General features: G+C 39.3%; 1 protein-coding gene across 1 annotated transcript in view; it reads right to left on the bottom strand.

The window, feature by feature from the left end:
- Positions 1 to 1,841: 1,841 nt before the first annotated feature.
- The window catches only part of LOC126471460 (hippocampus abundant transcript 1 protein), a 103,869-nt gene continuing 79,523 nt past the window's right edge, over positions 1,842 to 26,187 (bottom strand). The window contains exons 11-12 of the mRNA XM_050099652.1: positions 14,950 to 15,076; positions 1,842 to 4,623 (exon numbers count right to left, since the gene is read on the bottom strand). Of these exons, the coding sequence (XP_049955609.1) occupies positions 4,526 to 4,623; positions 14,950 to 15,076 (225 nt within the window). The 3' untranslated portion in view covers positions 1,842 to 4,525. The remainder of the gene's footprint in view (positions 4,624 to 14,949; positions 15,077 to 26,187) is intronic.

Here is a 26,187-nt window from a genome sequence, read left to right on the forward strand (position 1 = left end):
AAAAATAAAAATAAAATGTAGAATGAAATTTTAACCAATATAAGTTATAAATGAAGAAATTCACAGCCAAATACTAAATACTTATGCAACACTGCTTCGAAATAATTGCTCTGTGACACAGTCCATCACTTTTTACTGCCAGGAAAGTCTTACACTATATTTAATATTTTGTATACTTTGGTTTATGTCATATCTTCACTGTCACATACACTGCAAAACAAATTATGTTCTAAAAATGGCACCCAAGTCAGTATTCTGCTTGAAATTGAGAATAAATCATCAGAAATATGTGATTAACTCAAGCCGTAAACATGATAAACAATGGGAAAAATATAACACTAAGCTGCTTTCGAATAATAGTATGTGCCACATACTGTGCTTTATGCACAACGGAAATCCTGCTTTGGGGGAGGGGGGCAATAAGCCATTAATAATTTGTTAGAATTTCATTATCAAGCAGCATAAAAATAAAGTGGATCTAAATGCTTTAGAGTATATCTGGGGGAGACATAAAACAGTACTATGTCAGTCCAGAATGGTTGGGATGTGGTTGTTTGGGGGAAGAGACCAAATAGTGAGGTCATTGATTGCCTCGGATTAGGGAAGGACAGGGAAGGAAGTCGGTATGCCCTTTCAAAGGAACCATCCCAGCACTTGCCTGGAGCAATTTAGGGAAATCATGGAAAACTTAAATAAGGATGGCTGGACGCAGGATTGAACCGACGTCCTCCCGAATGCGAGTCCAGTGTGCTAACCACTGCACCACCTCGCTCGGTAGTCCAGAATGAGATCAGCAGAACATGTAGTAGAAGTGAGCATGTTTCTGTACTGCAAATAAGATTATTTCCCCCCTTCATTACAATATGATAGCAGGTGTGATGGAGTTCAGGGAGGAAAACAGGATTACAAATCTAAATGTCAGCTGATCTACACTTGGTGAAAAGCAGATGTTCAGAACTTTAAGAGACGCTTGAATATGGGACACAAATGCTTAAAAAAAAAAAAAATAAAAAAAAAATACAGAACTCTCAATTCTTAATACATGTTCTATAAGTATGGAATATGCTCAACATCATTGTCTTCCTACATGTAAATCTGGATATGTGGGAGGAGCATTTAATAACACAATAATATGTGGTCATTTGTGATCATTACTGTAAAACTTTTACAATTATATATTTGTAGAAAAAACGCATGATCAGAAAGGAATCGGCAGAAGAGCACTGAATTAATTGCAATTTGACATACCGATAGAAGTAAATAAGTAAGGTTCCATAACACAGTATCTGCACTGCTGGCATACTATCCGTCTCTTGAGAAGCCATTAAAGACATTCACACAGAGTTGAATAAAATCAATGATACATTATATGCCTTCTTGAACAAATATGGTTATATAGCATTATCCATGTATATCTTGCAACAGTCATTACCAGTGAAGCACCCTGGGAGGTAAGTACTTAATGACTACATACAGTGTTTTTCTGATGTACCACTACAATGTGCTAAAGCACATGGTGGCTTCACGAAATACTGATTGAGTTTCAGCTACATAAATGCACCAGTTTCAATCTTTACATTTTGATATTTCTATTGGAATATCAATTGACTGTTTTGCTTATGATCGCAATTTTAACAAAAATCATATTCAATGAATATGTGCAAAAAGTCGACTGACTGATATGGTCATTTCTATATCTTGAAAGAAAGGCATAAAAAACTGAAAATGAGACAAAGTAACAGTTACAAAATTTTATATTGATTCAGGTTTAGAATCTTCTATGGGTAGCATTTCCACTGTTTACCAGATGAAACAATGAAAGTTGTCCTTCTAGTTGACATTAAGTAGTATGAGAATTTGCACGCAGAGACCAAAATGTTGGATGGCTAAAATAAAGTGTGTGCACATAACACTGAGACTGATCAGTATTACGTCTCTATAAATTCATCTTTATACAGGATAGTTGCACAACCTCAGCTGTTCAATATAAAATGTCAAATCAAAAGCATCTTCCGTTGTCTATATTTCCAATTTTATTTTATTTTTGCTACCACTTTCAGCATTACACTATGCCATCATCAGGCCCCCTGACCAACATGTAGAAGTATACCATCGATTGTACAATTGAAATACAGGCCAGACAACATGAATTTGGGAGTGGTGATCAAAGGGATCACTTTGTAAAAAAGAATTCTATGGATACCAGTGAGTGTATTATGGCCCCTATTTTGTTTGTACAAGAGGTGGGAATCTTCCTACACATAGTTCAGTGTAACGCCAACACTGATAGTAAAAATAAAATAAAATTGGAAACATAGATGGCTGAAGATATTTTTGGTTCAACATTTCATCAGTATCATGTCACTTTAGTTGCTCACAAACACTGTTTCTTAGAGACTTACAACTGATACACTGTAACAGTAAGTGCTAACACAAAACAGAAAATTTCAACACATAACACACAAAATGTATTTTCCTTAATATGACATTTTTCTTTCTTCTATTGGTGCTTACTTTTTGTACTTACACTGTATCCATTATATTCCACAACAGAGTCACAATAAAGTGATGGGTGTGCAATAACAGTAGAACCTACCTCTTTTTACATTTTAGGCTACTGCCAACTCCTTGTTTATTTCCAGGTTGCTTATAGGTACAAATAATTAACTTGAATAAAAGTGAAGATGATTTTAGAACAGAGGCCTCCTTGTAAGATATGGCTGACAGAATACAATGTCTAGCAAATTAACACCTTATTATAAATGGATGCCACACTGAAGTGCTATTATGTGCTTCCTCCTAAGTATAATGCTCCTGAACTGTGTCAAGTCTTAGACTGTTGACAAACCTTGCATTACATAATTTTATGCAAACAATGCCTATGACTAATATTTACAACACAAAAAGTAATTAGATGGTTGGTGGAAACACGATGCTAAACAAATGAGCACATCATGCCACATTAAGAAAAATTAGTGCAAAGAAATATTAGGCAGTTATTTATTACCAGGATGCCAATTTTTATTTCCTTACTGAACAATAAATGCAATCAATACCACAGTGTCTTCATATGTAAAATCGTCTTACAATACGTTTTACTGAAAGCGGTAACGTATAATACAATCAATTATAAAACTAGTAAATCAGTCTCAAAATGATTTGTTTCTTATTATACCTGGATTAAAGCCCAATCTGAGATACTAAATGCTCTTTTTCTCCCAGTTTCATTCCATCAAATTCCCATTCTTTTCAAATCACTGCAGCTTTTTAACTACAATTTTACTACATAGACACATCTTGTGATATCGTTCACTACTTTATCATTTTCTTGTACGTACAATGGAAGAGTCCTCTTCTAACACAACAAATAAGATAAATATATTGCAGTAAGTACAATAACAGCTTTGGTGGTAGTATTATCGCAAACTAAACTCATCTAATTTAGGGACATCCACCTACACATCACCACTCTCATATCATTTAAATACTGAATGACTATTAGCATTTACTGTTGTGCACACTTGTCTGACATTTCTTTCATACCTGAAACAAACACACCAAACTATTAACAGTATTTAAATGGTGTATATAGAACCTGCCACCTGAACTGCACATTATATCTGTTCTGTGGGTTGCAATCAGTAACTTCAGTTCTCCTCTCCAGAGGGCAAATGAGGAGGTAAGTACTTTCACAGTAACAACAGGTTCAGACAGACCGTAAATAACATTATTTTTTTTTTTTTAAATTGGACTAAAGCCAACAACAACAGTAATAACAACATCCGCAACAACAACAACTTCAACAACAACAACAACAAACAAAGAAAAAGAAGTACAGGGATCATTAAAACCACTCTGAATTTCTGCTCAAACATCATTTTGTACTACACAATACTGTGCTCAGAACATATTACATACAATATCATCCATTTTTACTTTCTGTGCAAGTCCCAACACAAAACCTGAAATTTTCACTTTTTTGTGGAACATTACACCTAACTTCAGTATGTACACCACAGTAGAAATAGTTTCATACACACCAGCTACTTTGTTTAATACACATTAAAAAACACTTTGGTGCAAAGACCACATGACTCCACTTGAATTGTGATTTGACTTTCTTCAATAGGCAGGAAAATTTCTCATGTATTGTATAGAGAGCCAATCGGTCAGTCCAATTCACTCAGAGTCAACCACAGAAGTCACGTAACAAATTTGTTGTAAGTAGACTCACCATGTCAGAGCTAATAAACAGTTCTTGAAAGTTTTCTTACAACAGTTATTTGCCATAAAACATTTCCTTGGTATAATGAACACAATATGTATTCATTATTTTTACACAAACAAGACATAAAACAATTACAATTAACATGTAGTGTAGTATTCAATACGAATACTATACACAGGATAGTGATACAACAAAATTTTATGTGTTTGGAAACAGACAAACAATTTATCTTCTGTAAAATCAAAGAAACAGTACTAGTCCTTGCACCAAAGCCATCATCTTTTTCTTTCACTTATGCTACAGGATGGCAGAATTGTCAACAAGTGGTGACAGAGGACTCACTCCATCGTGCTTTTTGCTACGCTCTACTTCATAATGCACCTCCATTGAGAGACCTGGAAAAAAATTAAATTTTGTCATTATATCCAAAAAGTAGAAACCCGAAGGTTGATATGGTAATAATGATTAACTTCTGTGTTTTAAATATGAGTGCTTTTTTAAAAATAGGAGTAACGTAGGTTCTACATCTTCTACTGTTTCTATTCAGTGTAGCCCCTTGTAAAATAAACCAAATGAAAGGGCACACACATGAACTTAAGAACAGTGTCTGCAATGTTACAGACTATGATGCCAGTACTAAACACTATGATGAAAAATCATTATTTATTAAAGGAATTACTGGAATAAAGAGTCAATAAAAGTATTATACTATTACTTGCAACTGTGAATTCAAACTACTGCAATTCACAGAGAGTTATACAAAATATAAGACCATTTATTGTATACTATGCTGTACATGAGTAAAGGGCTCTCAATAACAACACTGTAAGACCGATATAAACCACAGATTGACAGTGATTCCTAGATTACAGACACAAATTTACAGCTGTTTTCAGTAAGAACTATCTGTCACAGTGATTCCATCACTGAAACGAGATGAAACAATTAATATGGTACAGGAACTTGGACTTCTGAATAAACAAATCCCTATTTCCAAAGTATTAAATGGTGAAACTGAAGATTTTGCTGCTGCTAAATTAAAAGAAATTTCCATAGCCATACCAACACAACTATCATATTTCTTCTGTACCACAGTTTGTGGTGTAGTTAATAGGAGTGTTGGCACCAGCTATCAAGACCACAAAGATGATCCTTGCTATTGGAACATCGCTGGCCACACCAGTGAGAATGAAGTAGCAAGAAACATCTACGTAAGTTCTCTGCACCACTGATGGCAGCCTGTCTCAAAATATGCCAACACATGGACACGAGGGCAGTTCTATGCCAGGCTAAGTTCCAGTCAACACCTAGTCCATGGCAAGTAGCGAGAAGAGTACTGTGTCCGGCAACAACAGAGTTAGAGGCAACCAATTAGACTCTTCAATCTGCAAGTACTTGCATATGTTTGTGGACTTTATCCTTGAACAGTGATACAACAAAGGGTTTCCATTTGTGACAACCAGTTACTACACAGCCCACAACCAAATGTTCATTCTTGCCACTCTACCCAATATGATGTAGTCACATTTCCTTTGAATTATTTTTTATGAATATGGGATTATTCACCAATGAAACTGCTGCCTGCTTCACAGATCATTTGATAAACATCCTCTTGAAAAGTTTTCTCCTCAAAATTATTTTCTTTCATAGTGTGTCAGTAACATTATCTTGCAGAAAGGTAAAGAATGAACAACAGTATATCCAATAATTTTCTAAATGTGTGAAAGCCATCTAGCCCATCACTGACACTAAAGACCAAACTGCAGAGGTCATCGGTCCCTAGGCTTACACACTACTTAAATTAACATATGCTAAGAACAACACACACACACACACACACACACACACACACACACACACCCCGAGGGAGGACTCGAACCTCCAGTGGGAGGGGCCACGCAATCCGTGACATGGCACCTCAAACTGTGTGGCCACTCCTCGCAGCAAGACAAATTCCGACGACATTGCTAGAACAGAATGATGAAAATCTGCTGATTTAAAATGAGAAATGAATGAAGTAAACTCTTTAACTGCAATTTCACAGAAATTTTATCTAGAAAAATCAGAACAAAACATCAATTCTAAAATTACTACCACAAAGAAAGATTGTAAAGAGAATAAGTTAGATACTGAGGAAAGAATAATATAAAAAGGACAATGACATCTGAGGTAGCTACCTTAAGAAAAAGCCTGATTAGTGAGAGAATATCAATATCTTTAAGCTAAATTTGCACAACCTGAATCTTCTTGAGAAGTATGAAGAACTACTAAAATATCTCTTGATGTAGGTATTGTTCAACCCGAGTGTAGTGAATTGTGAAAAACTGAAATGGAAGCTCTAGTGCCTACATCGTTTAATGAGTTGTCAAATGATTTGCATGCAGAAGTAAATAATATTGATCAAAAAGAAGACCCCCTACTGCAAGCTATGACAGTGAATAAAGAGCAGCAAGGAATTTGGTTTCAAAAGCTGAAATCCAAAGTGATTTACAAATCTTGCAAGTGTCTTACACGGAGAATGGCTGTAAGGTTGTCAGCAAAAATATTAGAACAAGAATTGATAATATCCCTGATGCGTGCACAAAAGATGATGGAATATTCAATCCACTGGGAAAACTTCAAGAAACAAAAGTATGGAAATTATTTGTCATTGGGACTACATCTGAAAACAGAGCTTATAGGACATGGAAAAAGTTCTCCTCCAACTAACTTGGCACAAAGACAGATAGCGGGTAGCTACTACCTGGTGCAAGTCTTTCGGTTTGACGCCACTTTGACAACTTGCACGTCAATGGGGATGAAATGACGATGATTAGGACAACACAACACCCAGTCCCTGAGCGGAGAAAAATCTCCGACCCAGCCGGGAATCGAACCCGGGCCCTTAGGATTGACATTTTGTCACGCTGACCACTTAGCTATCGGAATGATGAAACCAGACATCATGTACTCTAACAATTGGTCCCCACTCTGGTTGAGTTAGCAAATGTGGTACATGAAATTATACAAGTCAATAACATTAAGCAAATAAGTAACAACATAAAAAATAAGGACTATAGAGGGCAAAATGCCAACACTGTTTAAGAAGGAATGAATGTGGACATTTTTGGCATATTTGGGAATCTTATTAAGCAGGTCAAATTTAGAGTCTCTTGCTACCCAAGAAGTGAAGGTAGAGTTTGATGAAGTTTACAAGTAGGAAAGTGGGAGTATTGAGCAGGCTTTCATCACAGAAAAATGTTTAAATAATGAATCATTATTATGCAGGTACAAATCTGACATTAATTCTAAGTTCAAATTTGTCCAAAAGCAGTGATCACTGACATCACTCAAATAGTGTAATCAATTATTACAAGAAAGATAAAAGCAGTCTTGAAAGAGTATCACATTATTACTGCCATGAGGCCATATGCAAAACTGAGGTCCATTCACTCATGCATAGGAATTTTGTAATGAAGGAGTCATTTAATAAGTAAACTGAATGTATGCTTGAATTATGTACTGCAGACAAATTTGCCAGTCTTGATGAAACGCTCCAAACTGATGGCAACAAAGATGTGTGTGCTCATTGTGACTCATGCTTCACTCAAAGCAGATATGTAAAACCCTACTGGCAAAACAAACCCCTGAAGAATTCATGAATAATGTTGTGTATCCGACTGTTACGTTAGAATCCATTGGAATGAAAGTACAATCTTTGGTAGATGGCAGTACTGGGGTATGTATACTTTTAATTACAATTATGGAGAGTGTTCTACTTAAGAAGGCACAAGTCATTATGCCTGGTATAAACATCCTCATGATTGGCACTGTTGACACAAGGAGCACTGCAATTAAGCATGAACTGCAGCCCCTGATACACTTAAGTGCTGTAAGAAATGAACAAGATATCATGATCATACTGGGTCCAAGTACAGTAGCCTTAACTGGTACGACTTTTCCAAAAACCATCCAGGAATAGCCAAGTTCCGACATGTACCGTCTCTCATATCTAACAAAGCAAGATCTTTTATTAGCAACTAGGTATTTCAACTACCACGATTAAGGACAAAAATGTCAAGTTTAGCTGATCCATTAAAGGAGAGGACAGGGATATCAGTGAAGAAATTTTGAAGGATATGTTGAATGAATAAAAAAAGTACATTCTGATCAACCAGTGATGGTGAACAGCTTCAAATACAAATCCAGCATTAAAGAACATACTCATTTCTGTCCATTGCCATATCCTATTCCTGTTGTACGGAAGGAGGCATTCGATAAGGAAATTTAATGTCTGCTTGAATGAACTACTGTAGAAAATTCTGCTAGGTATACAATAATTTCCTCTTGGCAATGCATGTGTTTTGTTCTCAATGACTGTAAGTTGAATGAGATTGTAGACAGAGAAAATTATCACAGGGCACTGAAGAGCTCTTACAGAAGTTCAAACGTGCTGCTTTCCTCAAGTATTCAGCCATATTCAACTATTCCATAAAATTTTGGGTGTGCAGCCACATAAATTCAGCTTCTTCTTACAATATTTCAGCTGAATACCATCCAGCCATCTTCAGAGTGAGCCGAGGTGACTAACGCCCCAGCACTTGCTCCGTCCTTTTAAACTCGAGGACAGAACCACTGTGTATACGCAAGGACGGAGCAAGTATTGGAGCGTTAGTCACCTCGGCTCACTCTGAAGATGGCTGGATGGTATTCAGCCAAAATATTAGAAGAAGAATCTGAATTTATGTGGCTGGACGCCCGAAAATTTATGGAACAGTCTTTATGCCACGAAAACATGAATATGCATATTCGCCTATGTCTATTTTTCACAAGTTATTCTTCAGAAGTCAACATCAGACGTCAATGAGTATATAATGAAAGTTCTCAATCAAGCGACATTTGACATAGCTGAATTTCAACTTGTGTGAAGCCTCATTCATAGGCCTGAAAATACTGACTAAATGGCTAATGATGAAGAAGACAGAAGAACAAAAAACGTGAAGCCTCATTCATAGGCCTGAAAATACTGACTAAATGGCTAATGATGAAGAAGACAGAAGAACAAAAAACGAGTCAAAATAAAGGACAAACTGATCAATCTTAGTTTTAATGGAAATTTTAAATCTACACTGCAAATACACAGTGTGTCCCAGGTCTGTTACGACTGTGGCTATGAAAAATAAAACTCATGGATTATGTTTACAAAATCACTGTTTTCATTTAAAATACTTTCCCCCTGAATCAATACACAGCTCAAATTTTTTTACAAGTGTTCTGAAACAGTCACTGTAGTCCTTCCTTGGAACTGCATTTAGCAGTACAGCTTTCTTGGATGTCCTTAATTGCACTGCAACAGTGTTCTTACTTGCAAACTTCAATTTTGGGAACAACCAAAAGTAGGCCGTGGTCTAATCTGGTGAATACAGTGGCTGATCCAGGACTGTAATTCATTTGCTGGCCAAAAAATCACATAAAATCATCATTTTGTGGACTGGGGGTTTGTGGAACAGAGAGCACAAACCTGCCTCTCGGTATGTGGGTCAGATTTGACGTATTCTCACCCTCAAACACAAAACTTAAAGCAAAGTTTGATGTTGCCTTGCTGCTCCACTGCCACTGTCTTACAAGTGTCCGACATGAGCTGTTACATTCGTGGCCGTGATGCCTGCTGCAGCATTTTACCTTCTACATGACTGTTGTTGAAACTTCAAGGATCACAGTGCCACAACTTACGACAAAATAGCATTGCAGTTTGGAATTTCACTGAAGCTGTCCTTACGGAACTGGGACACACTTTGCATCTATGTATATACAGCAAAGTGCTTTGGTACCTATGCTTCTAAAAGTAGAAGCTGCCTGAAAGCCTATCACTCGTAATTTTACAAAAAAGCTTTCCTGATATTCCCCTACATCCCTGTATGTGTTCTTTCTGTTCCCTCTACACTGAACTTCTCAGTAGGTATCAGATTTCAAACATTGGGCACTATGTGGTGCAGGCATGCTGAAGAAGAATGTATGGTATATTTCTTTTGTTGTGGAGATTTTTGGTGCAACATGTTTTTGGCATACAGGTTCAGTTTCATCAACTTAGCTACGTGTTGCTTGCACAATGACAAACCTGTTTGAGAGTTACTTCAAGTGTCTGATGATAGTGAAACTGATTTTTCGGAATATGATCTTGCAGATGACTCAAAGAATGATGTGGATTAAGTTCAAAAAGAAATTTCGGAGAGTTTATGTAAGAAATGTATGAAAATAAATACTAAGTATTTTCATTTGCATTTAAATTTGAAGAACTTTCACTGCATAACTCTGAAGTGATTTTATATTTAAATACAATTTTTTGATGGAGAATCAGAAAAGGAGGACAGATATCTAAACACTTGAGAGGCAAGTGGTATTGTTATTTCTCAAGAAATTACAAGGGAAGAGCACAGAGGACGAAGGACAAATGTCTGGTCTCTGAGGATGGTTGGATGGTGACTGATTGTGTGCCAGAAATTGCTGTATGTTGACAACTCTATGAGAACCTTATGTCACTATCTGCAGTATATAGTTTTAGCCAGTCTGAGGCAGGTACAGCTTGTAATTAAAGGCTCTGAGGTGGAGCCACCCAAAAATATACATTAAAATAAATTTCTAAACAATGCATTACAGAATTTCCATTATCACAATGTATTTCACATATTCCTACATGGATTTAAATAATACCAGTCAACGTTTTTGGAACTGTTTGTATGTAATATCACACAACGTTTTCCAAACAGGTAGTAGCTAGTCTTAAGGCTATGCCTTGAAATCCTGCTTAGCTCAACATAGCAGAGGTTTGGGGGCGTGGCTTCCTCAGAGTACAGCTCTTATCAGCAACCTGAAGGCTCTTGTGTTTCAGCCTAAGGTTCTCCTACCAACCTGCACACAATTTTGATGTTCCACTGCTTACATCAAAAGGGAATGAACACCACTATTCGAATAAGTTTGCAAATGTCTTGCCAGAGTGCAATGGAGTACGGTAACAAAGTATCACCATATAGTGAGAGTTTCACATATGATTAGAGGAAAAAGTACATGAAACATACCCCTTGCCGAAATATGTCCCGTCACTTTAGTTTCCTAGCTGGCTGACTGTGGGTAATGTGTTATTGGCAAGTTTATTTTTGTGAGTGTCCTATGTATGAATTTAGTGAGTTTTACTTTCTTGTGAATAACAGCAGCATACCTAAGTTCGAAAACAACACAACATAATTCAGTGTGCAATGTATTAGGTAAAATTGTAGAATGTGGAGTTAGGATGAAACTGAAGGAACTTGGTGCATCCAGACCCGATGTAAACATGCATCAAGAATAAAAACTGTGTAAATCCAAGAAAGGATTTGTTTGTTAGTTTGTTTTGTTTTAGGGCACAAAAACAATTAGGGTCATAAGCACCCATGTCAGAACTGTAGAACACAAAGACAAAGAGAGGAGTTAAAAACGACTACATTTTAATCCAAACTGGCGAAAGAGAAGACAGCTAAAAACACAGCTAAAAACATGGATGTGGAAAAAGGTCTATAAAATATGCTACAGAGAAACGGAGGCCATGAACTAAAAATTAAATAGCCTTTGCCGTATTGCTACGATGGATAAAAAGTAAAATGTGGTCGACAGCCCATGCGGTGTTCGCTCAAATGGCCAATAATTTAGACAGTAAACACAAACGAGAACGTAAATGGTTAAACAATGGGCATTCCATGAGGAAATGGCGGACCGTCAAAAGTTAAGCACACTCGGTATAAAGTGGTGGGGGAGCGCCACTCAATAAATGGCAATGGGTAAGAAGACAGTGTCCGATATGCAACCTAGCTAAGGGGGTCATCCAAGCTGCTGGGAGAGGCTTAATAACCCAGAGCTTGTTCCCGTGAAGGGAGGTCCAGTGGTGATGCCAAAGTGATACCACTTACTGACAGACGGCAACATCATCAGAGTGAATGTACGAACTAACGGGCTGAGGTACGAGGACTGCAGCCTCAGCTGCAGCATCAACGGCCTTGTTTCCTCTCAGACCGACATAACCAGGAACCCATGTAAACATCACAGTGGCTCTATCAAGAGTGAGCAAGTGACAGCTTTCCTGGACCCGTTGCACTAAGGGATGAATGGTGTACAGTGCACAGAGGCTTTGAAGGGCACTGTGACAGTTGGAGCAATGACACAATTGAATATCCTGTGTCGTCGGATGTACTGCGTGGCCTGATACAGGGCGCGAAGAGCTCTGCTGTAAATACCGAGCAGCGATCTAGAAGCGTAAGTGTCAATGACAAAGGCACACCCGACACCACGGTCAGTTCGAGAGGCATCAGTGTACACAAAGGTACTATCGCGAAATTCTGTGTGGAGGTTGTTAAACTGAAGGCAACAGAGCGAGGCTGGAGTACTTTCCGTAGGAAGCAAATGAAGGCCAAAATGAACACCGGCTGCCCCACAAAGCCAAGGTGGTGAAGGGTTTACACCCACCAGGAAAGTTGCAGGAACGTGAAGTTAAGCTGCCGGAGCAAGAGCCAAAACTGAACTCCAGGAAGTAACAAAGAAGAGAGACATGCCCCATACTGGCAATCAAAGGAGTCATCAAGCAAGGAGGCATAGAATGGATGGCCACACATTGCAGTCAAATGGCATGCACATCTGCTGAGGAGAAAGTAATGGTGGTAGGACAGCAGTAGTTCGGCAGCTTCTGCAGACAGGCTCTCAACTGGGCTAGTGTAAAAGGCGCCAGTGGCCAAACGGATGCCACAATGGTGGATAGTATTGAGATGGCATAAGAGGGACGGACTTGCAGATGCATAAACAAAGCACCCATAGTCTAGTTTCGAACACACAAGGGACCGGTACAAATGGAGGAGGGTGGTTTGATCTGCTACCCAGGAAGTAACATTCATGACACGTAGGACACTGAGGGACTGCGTACAGCGGGCTGCCAGGTAAGACACGTGGGTGGACCAAGAAAATTTCCTATCGAGCAGGAGCCCCAGGAATTTCATAGTTTCAATGAACAGAAGAGCAACAGGCCCAAGATGTAAAGATGGTGGAAGAAACCAGTTATGCACCAGAAATTCATACAAATGGTTTTGTCAGTGGAAGAATGGATGCCACTGTTGATGATCCACGAATAAAGACGATCAAGACATAGCTGGTAACGCCACTCAATAAGAGCAAGTCCATGGAGAACTGCAATATGGCAAAATTGTCAACGAAAAGGGAGCCGGAGATGCCCGGCAGGAGACAGGCCATTATAGGGTTTATGTCAATGGCAAAGAGGACAACACTCAGGACGGAACCCTGAGGCACACCGTTTTCCTGAATAAAGATGTCCGACAAGATAGAGCCCACACGTATCTCAGTCTTTTAAAAATTTCTGAAGGAAACTAGCCATGCGGCCTCGGAAGCCCCACATGTAGAAAGTACAGCCAAGAAAGGGTATACACACAATTTTAAGAGAGCATTGTACTCTGCAGCTGAGTTGTTGGTTTGCTATATCACTTAAAATGCAATTATTGTAACACACATGTATAAATATAACAAATATGTTACACAAATTACCAGGGCAATTGCTCGGGTTACTCATGTCAGTTAATCACAGCATAAGATCCTTGACAACATGGAAACATCACTGTTTCATCACGTGAACTCATAAACACCACAGTTTCAGTGCACAAAACATAAAGTGTCTGAAGTTTAGAAATGAAAATACATTAAGTATGTAGCGAAACTAACATACGCCACATTAAATATCTCTTAAAAACACGTCTTTTAGTACAATTTCTTGTGGTAAAATGTCACAAAATGTGATGTTGAGGGATAAATGAGCTACCTAGAGATTTTATTTGGAGGTAGATTTTGATGTTATTTAGTTGTTGATTATGAAATGGAAAGAAGATACAGTATGTAAACATACGGCTAGAGTGTAATATTGTCCCCCCTCCCCTGCAATCTTGGTTGTGGTGACAGACTGATCTGTAGATTAGCCTGAGGTCTAGGTTAGTTCCAATCAATAATGTTTCAGCCTTCCCCAGTATGGAAACCACAAGCTGCACTCATGATCATAACTACTAGGTGCTCAGAACTGATAACTGCAGTTCAAAATGCTTTTGTGATTGTTGTCGCAGTAAGAGATGAAATTATCTGCTACTTTAATTTCCCCTGCTATTATCCATTGCCCTCATTTCTGTTTTACTTCAAAGTTTTCTTTCCCTCTCCCAGTCCAGACTAATCATTGTCTTCTACAACTGCACTACACTTCTATTTCTCTTTCTTTTTATTTTTAATTTATCCTAAACATTTCACGCATTGCTGGTGTATTTACATTGGAACAGATAAAAAATGCTAGCCCAATCTGATGAGCTAGATGGCAACATTCAACATTTATAATCAAATACAAATGAAAGATATGATGGCATATATTTGCATACCATTTGTCATTTGTTTTACAAACAGGTGGAGGATATACACTACAAAATCAGCAGTACATGACCAGTGATCTCATTTTCTCAATTTTCCAGCTATCTTTAAGTGCTGGCTTTCCTAAGGCCCCATAATTATGGATGTTTATATTAATAAATGTCTTTGCTAATTACTTCATAAAAGCTTTTAAAAGATATTTTATGAAACAGATTCTCAAGTTTAGTGTCACACATATGTATTCTGCAACACAATTTCAAAAATTATACTCTTAGATGAAACAATGTCAATTATGATAATTTTCTTACCAGATTGTCTCCGTGAATTAGTTCGAAGGTTGGAACCCATAGAGTTGCCTTCAGGAATGAAAACTGCTACCAGCAAAGCACAGATCACCAAAAAGGAACCAAAAACAAATGGTGGACCAGGAACCAACTGAAATGAAAAGAAAGAAAAATGTATTTAAATAGATATTTTACAAACATAACGTAAGATCAGATGCACTGTAAAAAGAACTAGATTCTGAATATGTTATGACTATCATAGTACATATTTCTGATCTGCTCAGATAGTTTTGTGCATTAGCACACTGCTCCCATGATTCAAAGAGGCATGCTGGTCCTGGATCGAATCCGCCAAGCGGGTTAACGATGAGGACGAGTGTGCTGGCTAGCCTGGATGTGGTTTTTAGGCTGTTTGCCACATTTGACTATGTGAATACCAGGTTCACATTCTGCCTCACTTACGTGATTAAGAAACATTTAGAAAATGTTTGTACACTTTCACATGGGATGACACTACACATAGACAGTCGGGGTATGCAAATTCTGTCCCAGAGGGACAAAGCGGAAGGGGGGGGGGGGGGGAGGAGGTGCGACAGGAAGGCCATCCAGCCACCCTCTTTCATTAATTCTGCCAAATAAAAAAATTTAACGCGCTAACCCTGTGAAGATATGGGATAACGGTCAAGAAAAGGAAGTCATAGTACATATTTCTACACTTTATGATGTGAAGGCTTGATTAAAAACATCTGTAGCACAACACAATTGCAATTTCAGCTCTTACCATGTGGCACTATATCATGATTTCAGTCTCTGAACCATGAAAATTTTGAATTTTTTACGTTTGCATTTTTTAAGCTATCTGTTATTTTGATAACATTTTTCAGGTTGCACGTATTTATCTCTTTCCTATAATGTAGAGAATGAAAGTACACAGTTTGAACACTTTTGACGAGAAGTATTCCTTTTGGAGACTGATACTGCTTACAAAACACTTTGATGGAAAATACAGAATGAAAAATAGTAAGTTTGAGAAAAATATATCAGCAAAAGTTTTGCATCACCCCTTTATTTTGAAAGCACACGAAAGAAAAATTGTCTCCGAGGCATTCATTCGTAATGTGCCCAGATCACAAATAAAAAAAAGCAAGCATTTGTTAAACATTAAAATAATCTTTTTTCATTTTTTCATTGGAAAGGGGGGGGGGGGGGGGGTTTCACAGCATTCCTGAGCAATGTTAATATGTGGTGGAATGTCCCCTTGCTTGGATGCAGCCCTGTATCTGTTGTGGCATACCATCAATGAGATCATCAAGCCAGCTCTGGTCGAACTGTCCCACTCTTCAATAGGGTTTCCGTGTAAGTCTCACAGAGCATGCGGTCATTGTCAATGACCAAAGTTCATTTCAATTGATCCCACACATGTTCAAATGGGTTAATTTCAGGGGAACAGGCAGGCTACTCCATTCTAGTGATCATAGCATGCTCAAGGAACATGTACATGAAAACAGCATAGCAAGCGCACCAGTTAGCATCCATCAAGACGAAATTGTCACCAAAATGTTGGCTATACAGTCCCACTATTGGTTGCTGAATCTTGTTCCTGTACAGCAGAGCTGTGAGACTGCCCTCTACAATCATGAGACGTGTACGATGGCCCCATGTAATGCCACCCCAGACCATCACTCCACAACACCTTGTTCCACATGTGGGACACACTGTTGGAGGCATTTGATATGACTGGGTTGTCTCCAAACACATTGTCTACGATTATCAGTGTACAAACTGATTTGATTTTCGTTTGTAAAAAACATATAAGGCCAACCCTGGGGCATCCAATCTGCACGATTTTGTACCCATCTGCAACTGTTTCATAACAGTTTGATACAATACGTGGCATCTTGTAGCCTCTTCGAATGCCGAATTCAGTTCTGGAGCATTCAGCTCAAAGTTAGCTTGACTCGCAGATTGTAGATATCGATCATCCCATGCACCAGTCCAATGTGGATGGCTTGTGTGGCGTAAGTCCTCAACACTTCCTGCCAACTGGAACTGACAGCACGTTCGCACCACATTACTTTGACTCTGGTGCGCATGTTCAGCAACTTCCATGGATGACAAGCCTTCTCTACATACATGATGATGTGGGCCCAGGGTGTAGACCATTGTGATAGTGTGGTGGCAGGAATTGATAAGGTACATCTTTGCTGAAAATGTATTTATCCTACATTAAAAAGTATACAAACAAGTGAAAAAAATGAAATTCCATTGCAATGTCTATTAACCGGTGACTGTGATAATGGTGTTTGCATAACAGTTTCACACAAACACCACGCCTGATCACATCACTGCAGGAAAACAATGGATGGGTGTCCGGAAGGGAGAACAATGGATGGGTGTCCGGAACGAAGCAAACTTTCCTCACGATCGCAGGACACCGTGTATTTCATGGATGCAATGAACTGAAAGTGGAAACGAATGGAGATTTAATGCACTTCAAAGTACATTTCTCTCTGCCTTTAAAAGCTGATTCCCAATGAGAACTGTGAAATATGGTATCAGTGATATCTGGGATAACAAAAGACATTACAGTATCATGCAACAGGAAGAGAGATCTATAGAAAAAGGCTGGGATAATCACAGATGTTCAACTGCTTTCATATTACAGAAGGTATTGTTCTTTATTGAGAAGCATAATTTATAAACCTAGCTTGTTATGTCAGAAATAAATAATTCTGAAAATAAAATCAAGATAATATCGCATACAGGTGGAAGGGAAACTTGGAAAGGAAGAGGTGACCTGGTAATTAAAAATAATGATCAAATGGTAAATGAAAACAAACAACTAGCAATCTACTGTAACAGCCACTGTCAAAACATAACAAAGAAACTTGATATGGTGAGCTCAAAAGGGAAAAAAGTATTATAGTGATTGATGATGAGAACCAATTTGACACCAATTATTTCTTCCAAGGAAGTAAGAAAAACAATAATTTTTTGAAAAATTATCATGAGGTTGATAGAATTTTCTGTAAAATACGGGATGTTCAAAAAGTCTCTCCGCAGTGTCGTATGATTGACAGCCGCTCGTGCCATATGATTGTTCACCTTCCTGGGTTACTTCCCTTCAAGTAGACTCTCCCAACATTCCACTGTTTCGTTTATCTCAGCCAGCGTCAGTAGTATCATTGGTGTGTGTCGTTACGTGTTGATGTGAACGTTTAAGTTCAGTTCCTTTGTTTTGTTTTTGTCATTGTTAAAATGCTAACCAATGAAGAACATTTGGTTTGAACAAGTGGCGGTACATACACAGTTTCAGTTCATCACACATTTAATTCAGTTTTCCCAGAGACAACACTCCCACATCGCGATACTGTGCGAGATTTGATTAGCAAATTTCGAAGTATGGGTTCAGTGACAGATGCACCAGGAAGTGGTCGTCCTAGCGTTTTGTCTGAGGATAAACTACTCGATATTTCTGATAAAATGTCCATGAGTCCGAACAAGTCAGTAAGAAAACTCGTTCTGGAAATCGATGTTAGTGTTGGAACGGCCCACACAGCTGTAAGGAAAAAATTAGAACTTTTCCCGTACAAAGTGACAGTCATGTAGAACTGAAAAATACTGATCATGGCAAGAGACTACATTATTTTCAATGGTTCAAAAATTTCATTCAACTGACCTAACACCACCTCCTACCCCCATGAACCATGGACCTTGCCGTTGGTGGGGAGGCTTGCGTGCCTCAGCGATACACATGGCCGTACCGTAGGTGCAACCACAATGGAGGGGTATCTGTTGAGAGGCCAGACAAATGTGTGGTTCGTGAAGAGGGGCAGCAACCTTTTCAGTAGTTGCAGGGGCAACAGTCTGGATGATTGACTGATCTGGTCTTGCAACACTAACCAAAATGGCCTTGCTGTGCTGGTACTGCGAACAGCTGAAAGCAAGGGGAAACTACAGCCATAATTTTTCCCGAGGGCATGCAGCTTTACTGTATGGTTAAATGATGATAGCGTCCTCTTGGGTAAAATATTCCGGAGGTAAAATAGTCCCCCATTCGGATCTCCGGGCGGGGACTACTCAAGAGGACGTCGTTATCAAGAGAGAGAAAACTGGCGTTCTATGGATCGGAGCGTGGAATGTCAGATCCCTTAATCGGGCAGGTAGGTTAGAAAATTTAAAAAGGGAAATGGATAGGTTGAAGTTAGATATAGTGGGAATTAGTGAAGTTCGGTGGCAAGAGGAACAAGACTTTTGGTCAGGTGAATACAGGATTATAAATACAAAATCAAAAAGGGGTAACGCAGGAGTAGGTTTAATAATGAATAAAAAAATAGGGGTGCGGGTAAGTTACTACAAACAGCATAGTGAACGCATTATTGTGGCCAAGATAGACACGAAGCCCATGCCTACAACTGTAGTAGAAGTTTATACGCCAACTAACTCTGCAGATGATGAAGAAATTGATGACATGTATGATGAGATAAAAGAAATTATTCAGGTAGTGAAGGGAGACAAAAATTTAATAGTCATGGGTGACTGGAATTCGAGAGTAGGAAAAGGGAGAGAAGGAAACATAGTGGGTGAATATGGATTGGGGGAGAGAAATGAAAGAGGAAGCCGCCTGGTAGAACTTTACACAGAGCATAACTTAATCATAGCTAACACTTGGTTCAAGAATCATAAAAGAAGGTTGTATACATGGAAGAAGCCTGGAGATACTAGAAGGTATCAGATAGATTATATAATGGTAAGACAGAGATTTAGGAACCAGGTTTTTAATTGTAAGACATTTCCAGGGGCAGATGTGGACTCTGATCACAATCTATTGGTTATGAACTGTAGATTAAAACTTAAGGAACTGCAAAAAGGTGGGAATTTAAGGAGATGGGACCTGGATAAACTGAAAGAACCAGAGGTTGTACAGAGCTTTAAGGAGAGTATAAGGGAACAATTGACAGGAATGGGCGACAGAAATACAGTAGAAGAAGAATGGGTAGCTTTAAGGGATGAAGTAGTGAAGGCAGCAGAGGATAAAGTAGGTAAAAAGACGAGGGCTGCTAGAAATCCTTGGGTAACAGAAGAAATATTGAATTTAATTGATGAAAGGAGAAAATATAAAAACACAGTAAATGAAGCAGGCAAAAAGGAATACAAACGTCTCAAAAATGAGATCGACAGGAAGTGCAAAATGGCTAAGCAGGGATGGCTAGAGGACAAATGTAAGGATGTAGAGGGTTATCTCACTAGGGGTAAGATAGATACTGCCTACAGGAAAATTAAAGAGACCTTTGAAGAAAAGAGAACCACTTGTATGAATATCAAGAGCTCAGATGGAGACCCAGTTCTAAGCAAAGAAGGGAAAGCAGAAAGGTAGAAGGAGTATATAGAGGGTCTATACAAGGGCGATGTACATGAGGACAATATTATGGAAATGGAAGAGGATGTAGATGAAGATGAAATGGGAGATATGATACTGCGTGAAGAGTTTGACAGAGCACTGAAAGACCTGAGTCAAAACAAAGCCCCGGGAGTAGACAACATTCCATTGGAACGACTGACGGCCTTGGGAGAGCCAGTCCTGACAAAACTCTACCATCTGGTGAGCAAGATGCATGAGACAGGTGAAATACCCTCAGACAGATGCCATTGGAACTTCAAGCGCTGGTAGAAAGCACCGAAGCTGAAATCGTTATAGGTACAGAAAGCTGGCTTAAGCCAGAGATAAATTCTGCCGAAATTTTTACAAAGGTACAGACGGTGTTTAGAAAGGATAGATTGCATGCAACCGGTGGTGGAGTGTTCGTCGCTGTTAGTAGTAGTTTATCCTGTAGTGAAGTAGAAGTGGATAGTTCCTGTGAATTATTATGGGTGGAGGTTACACTCAACAACCGAACTAGGTTAATAATTGGCTCCTTTTACCGACCTCCCGACTCAGCAGCATTAGTGGCAGAACAACTGAGAGAAAATTTGGAATACATTTCACATAAATTTTCTCAGCATGTTATAGTCTTAGGTGGAGATTTCAATTTACCAGATATAGACTGGGACACTCAGATGTTTAGGACGGGTGGTAGGGACAGAGCATCGAGTGACATTATACTGAGTGCACTATCCGAAAATTACCTCGAGCAATTAAACAGAGAACCGACTCGTGGAGATAACATCTTGGACCTACTGATAACAAACAGACCCGAACTTTTCGACTCTGTATGTACAGAACAGGGAATCAGTGATCATAAGGCCGTTGCAGCATCCCTGAATACGGAAGTTAATAGGAATATAAAAAAAGGGAGGAAGGTTTATCTGTTTAGCAAGAGTAATAGAAGGCAGATTTCAGACTACCTAACAGATCAAAATAAAAATTTCTGTTCCGACACTGACAATGTTGAGTGTTTATGGAAAAAGTTCAAGGCAATCGTAAAATGCGTTTTAGACAGGTACGTGCCGAGTAAAACTGTGAGGGACGGGAAAAACCCACCGTGGTACAACAACAAAGTTAGGAAACTACTGCGAAAGCAAAGAGAGCTCCACTCCAAGTTTAAACGCAGCCAAAACCTCTCAGACAAACAGAAGCTAAACGATGTCAAAGTTAGTGTAAGGAGGGCTATGCGTGAAGCGTTCAGTGAATTTGAAAGTAAGATTCTATGTACCGACTTGACAGATAATCCTAGGAAGTTCTGGTCTTACGTTAAATCAGTAAGTGGCTCGAAACAGCATATCCAGACACTACGGGATGATGATGGCATTGAAACAGAGGATCACACGCGTAAAGCTGAAATACTAAACACCTTTTTCCAAAGCTGTTTCACAGAGGAAGACCGCACTGCAGTTCCTTCTCTAAATCCTCGCACAAACGAAAAAATGGCTGACATCGAAATAAGTGTCCAAGGAGTAGAAAAGCAACTGGAATCACTCAATAGAGGAAAGTCCACTGGACCTGACGGGATACCAATTCGATTCTACACAGAGTACGCGAAAGAACTTGCCCCCCTTCTAACAGCCGTGTACCGCAAGTCTCTACAGGAACGGAGGGTTCCAAATGATTGGAAAAGAGCACAGATAGTCCCAGTCTTCAAGAAGGGTCGTCGAGCAGATGCGCAAAACTATAGACCTATATCTCTGACGTCGATCTCTTGTAGAATTTTAGAACATGTTTTTTGCTCGCGTATCATGTCATTTCTGGAAACCCAGAATCTACTATGTAGGAATCAACATGGATTCCGGAAACAGCGATCGTGTGAGACCCAACTCGCTTTATTTGTTCATGAGACCCAGAAAATATTAGATACAGGCTCCCAGGTAGATGCTATTTTTCTTGACTTCCGGAAGGCGTTCGATACAGTTCCGCACTGTCGCCTGATAAACAAAGTAAGAGCCTATGGAATATCAGACCAGCTGTGTGGCTGGATTGAAGAGTTTTTAGCAAACAGAACATAGCATGTTGTTATCAAAGACGTCTACAGACGTTAAAGTAACCTCTGGCGTGCCACAGGGGAGTGTTATGGGACCATTGCTTTTCACAATATATATAAATGACCTAGTAGATAGTGTCGGAAGTTCCATGCGGCTTTTCGCGGATGATGCTGTAGTATACAGAGAAGTTGCAGCATTAGAAAATTGTAGCGAAATGCAGGAAGATCTGCAGCGGATAGGCACTTGGTGCAGGGAGTGGCAACTGACCCTTAACATAGACAAATGTAATGTATTGCGAATACATAGAAAGAAGGATCCTTTATTGTATGATTATATGATAGCGGAACAAACACTGGTAGCAGTTACTTCTGTAAAATATCTGGGAGTATGCGTACGGAACGATTTGAAGTGGAATGATCATATAAAATTAATTGTTGGTAAGGCGGGTACCAGGTTGAGATTCATTGGGAGAGTGCTTAGAAAATGTAGTCCATCAACAAAGGAGGTGGCTTACAAAACACTCGTTCGACCTATACTTGAGTATTGCTCATCAGTGTGGGATCCGTACCAGATCGGTCTGACGGAGGAGATAGAGAAGATCCAAAGAAGAGCGGCGCGTTTCGTCACAGGGTTATTTGGTAACTGTGATAGCGTTACGGAGATGTTTAATAAACTCAAGTGGCAGACTCTGCAAGAGAGGCGCTCTGCATCGCGGTGTAGCATGCTCGCCAGGTTTTGAGAGGGTGCGTTTCTGGATGAGGTATCGAATATATTGCTTCCCCCTACTTATACCTCCCGAGGAGATCACGAATATAAAATTAGAGAGATTAGAGCGCGCACGGAGGCTTTCAGACAGTCGTTCTTCCCGCGAACCATACGCGACTGGAACAGGAAAGGGAGGTAATGACAGTGGCACGTAAAGTGCCCTCCGCCACACACCGTTGGGTGGCTTGCAGAGTATCAATGTAGATGTAGATGTAGATGTAGACTTCAAGAAGAATATAATAATTCCAATCCCAAAGAAAGCAGGTGTTGACAGATGTGAAAATTACCGAACTATCAGTTTAATAAGTCACAGCTGCAAAATACTAACGCGAATTCTTTACAGGCGAATGGAAAAACTGGTAGAAGCTGACCTTGGCGAAGATCAGTTTGGATTCCACAGAAATGTTGGAACACGTGAGGCAATACTGGCCCTATGACTAATCTTAGAAAATAGATTAAGGAAAGGCAAACCTACATTTCTTGCATTTGTAGACTTAGAGAAAGCTTTTGATAATGTTGACTGGATTACTCTCTTTCGAATTCTAAAGGTGGCAGGGGTAAAATACAGGGGGCGAAAGGCTATTTACAATTTGTAAAGAAACCAGATGGTAGTTATAAGAGTCGAGGGGCATGAAAAAGAAGCAGCGGTTGGGAAGGGAGTGAGACAGGGTTGTAGCCCGTCCCTGATGTTATTCAATCTGTATATTGAGCAAGCAGTAAAGGAAACAAAAGAAAAATTCGGAGTAGGTATTAAAGTCCATGGAGAAGAAATAAAAACGTTGAGGTTCGCCGATGACATTGTAATTCTGTTAGAGACAGCAAAGGACTTGGAAGAGCAGTTGAACTGAATGGACAGTGTCTTGAAAGGAGGATATAAGATGAACATCAACAAAAGCAAAACGAGGATAATGGAATGTAGTTGAATTAAGTTGGGTGATGCTGAGGGAATTAGATTAGGAAATGAGACACTTAAAGTAGTAAAGGAGTTTTGCTATTTGGGGAGCAAAATAACTGATGATAGTCGAAGTAGAGAGGATATAAAACGTAGACTTGCAATGGCAAGGAAAGCGTTTCTGAAGAAGAGAAGTTTGTTAACATCGAGTATAGATTTAAGTGTCAGGAAGTTGTTTCTGAAAGTATTTGTATGGAGTGTAGCCATGTATGGAAGTGAAACATGGACGATAAATAGTTTGGACAGGAAGAGAATAGAAGCTTTTGAAATGTGGTGCTACAGAAGAATGCTGAAGATTAGATGGGTAGATCACATAACTAATGAGGAGGTATTGAATAGAATTGGGGAGAAGAGGAGTTTGTGGCACAACTTGACAAGAAGAAGGGACCGGTTGGTAGGACATGTTCTGAGGCATCAAGGGATCACAAATTTAGCATTGGAGGGCGGCGTGGAAGGTAAAAATCGTAGAGGGAGACCAAGAGATGAATACACTAAGCAGATTCAGAAGGATGTACGTTGCAGTAAGTACTGGGAGATGAAGAAGCTTGCACAGGATAGAGTAGCATGGAGAGCTACACCAAACCAGACTGAAGAAGACAACAACAACAACAACAACAACAACAACAACAACACCTGACTTTCTTCTGGGGTGCAGCGAAAGCAACTGTCTATAAAAACCATCCAAAATCCATCGTTGAATTGAAAACCGCAATATCCGCTTTCACTGCTTCTGTTACAGAAGAAATGTTACAACTTGTGTTTGGAATCATGATTAGATGAATTGAATTGTGTATTCAACAACATGGGGGACACTTTCAGCATTTAATGTGAAAATTTGTAGGTAAAAATGAATATTAAATAAATTAATAACTTATATTTCACTGAGTTTCATTTCAGTATATTCACTGCGGCATACGGCACTGTGGAGAGACTTTCTGAACACCCCATATTACCACCATGTTCTTCTCTACTACAGCTACTGTACTTGGGCATTAACGTAATTTATCACTTTCACAATGTATCTTTCCAGATTGACTAAAGTATGCCATCAATATACAAGTAAAGGAGACCGCTCATCGAATAGCGGAAGCGTTGTGTCATTGACAGGCACAAACAAGAGAGAAAGAAAACTGTGTGTGTGTGTGTGTGTGTGTGTGTGTGTGTGGAGGGGAGTGGTCATACACGTAGTCTAGCTAGCCAAAAGATTTCTTCCGGAAGACAGAAAGTTTTCATTTTCTTTTGCATGTGCCTGTCGACAATTCAACACTTCTGCTCTTCATTATTACAGGAGTGGTCTCCTTTACTGCTAAATTATTTACATTATATCTCAACTTTCCTTACTACTCTATATTCAATGTATGCCACCGTTAGACCTCTCTTTAAGATACGAACTTTGACTGATATTAAACTATCAATCTGTCTCACAGTTAACTTTCTTCTCAAATGTTTTAGTAAAGGTAGTGTACTTACGAATAGTTGGGCACATCTGCAAATATGAAATTCTGAGTTGGCCGCAATTTAGATTCCAGAATGTCCTCTCCACTGAACACACATTGAGGTGACAATAGTCATGGGATAGCAATATGCACAATACAGAGGGCAGTAGTATCGCGTATGCACGGTATAAAAGGGCAGTTCATTGGCGGAGCTGTCATCTGTACTCAGGTGATTCAGGTGAAAAGGTTTATGATGTGATTATGGCTGCATCACAGGAATTAACAGACTCTGAATGTGGAATGGTAGTTGGAGCTGGATGCGTGGGACATTCCATCTCAGAAATTGTTAGGGAATGCACTATTCTGATACCCACAGTGTCCAGAGTGTGCCAAGAATACCAAATTTCAGACATTACCTCTCACCATGGACAAAGTAGTGGCAAACGGCCTTCATTTAATGATAGAGAGCAGCGGCATTTGCACAGAGTTGTCCATGCTAACAGACAAGCAACACAGTGTGAAATAACCACAGAAATCAATGTGGGACATACAACAAACATATCCATTAGGACAGTGCAGCAAAATTTGCATTAACGTGCTGCGGCAGCAGACGACTGACATGAATGCCTCTGCTAATATCCTGACATCGCCTGCAGTGCCTCTCCTGGGCTGGTGATCATATCAGTTGGACCC

Source organism: Schistocerca serialis, chromosome 3, assembly GCF_023864345.2.
Source record: "Schistocerca serialis cubense isolate TAMUIC-IGC-003099 chromosome 3, iqSchSeri2.2, whole genome shotgun sequence".
NCBI classification, from domain to species: domain Eukaryota; kingdom Metazoa; phylum Arthropoda; class Insecta; order Orthoptera; family Acrididae; genus Schistocerca; species Schistocerca serialis.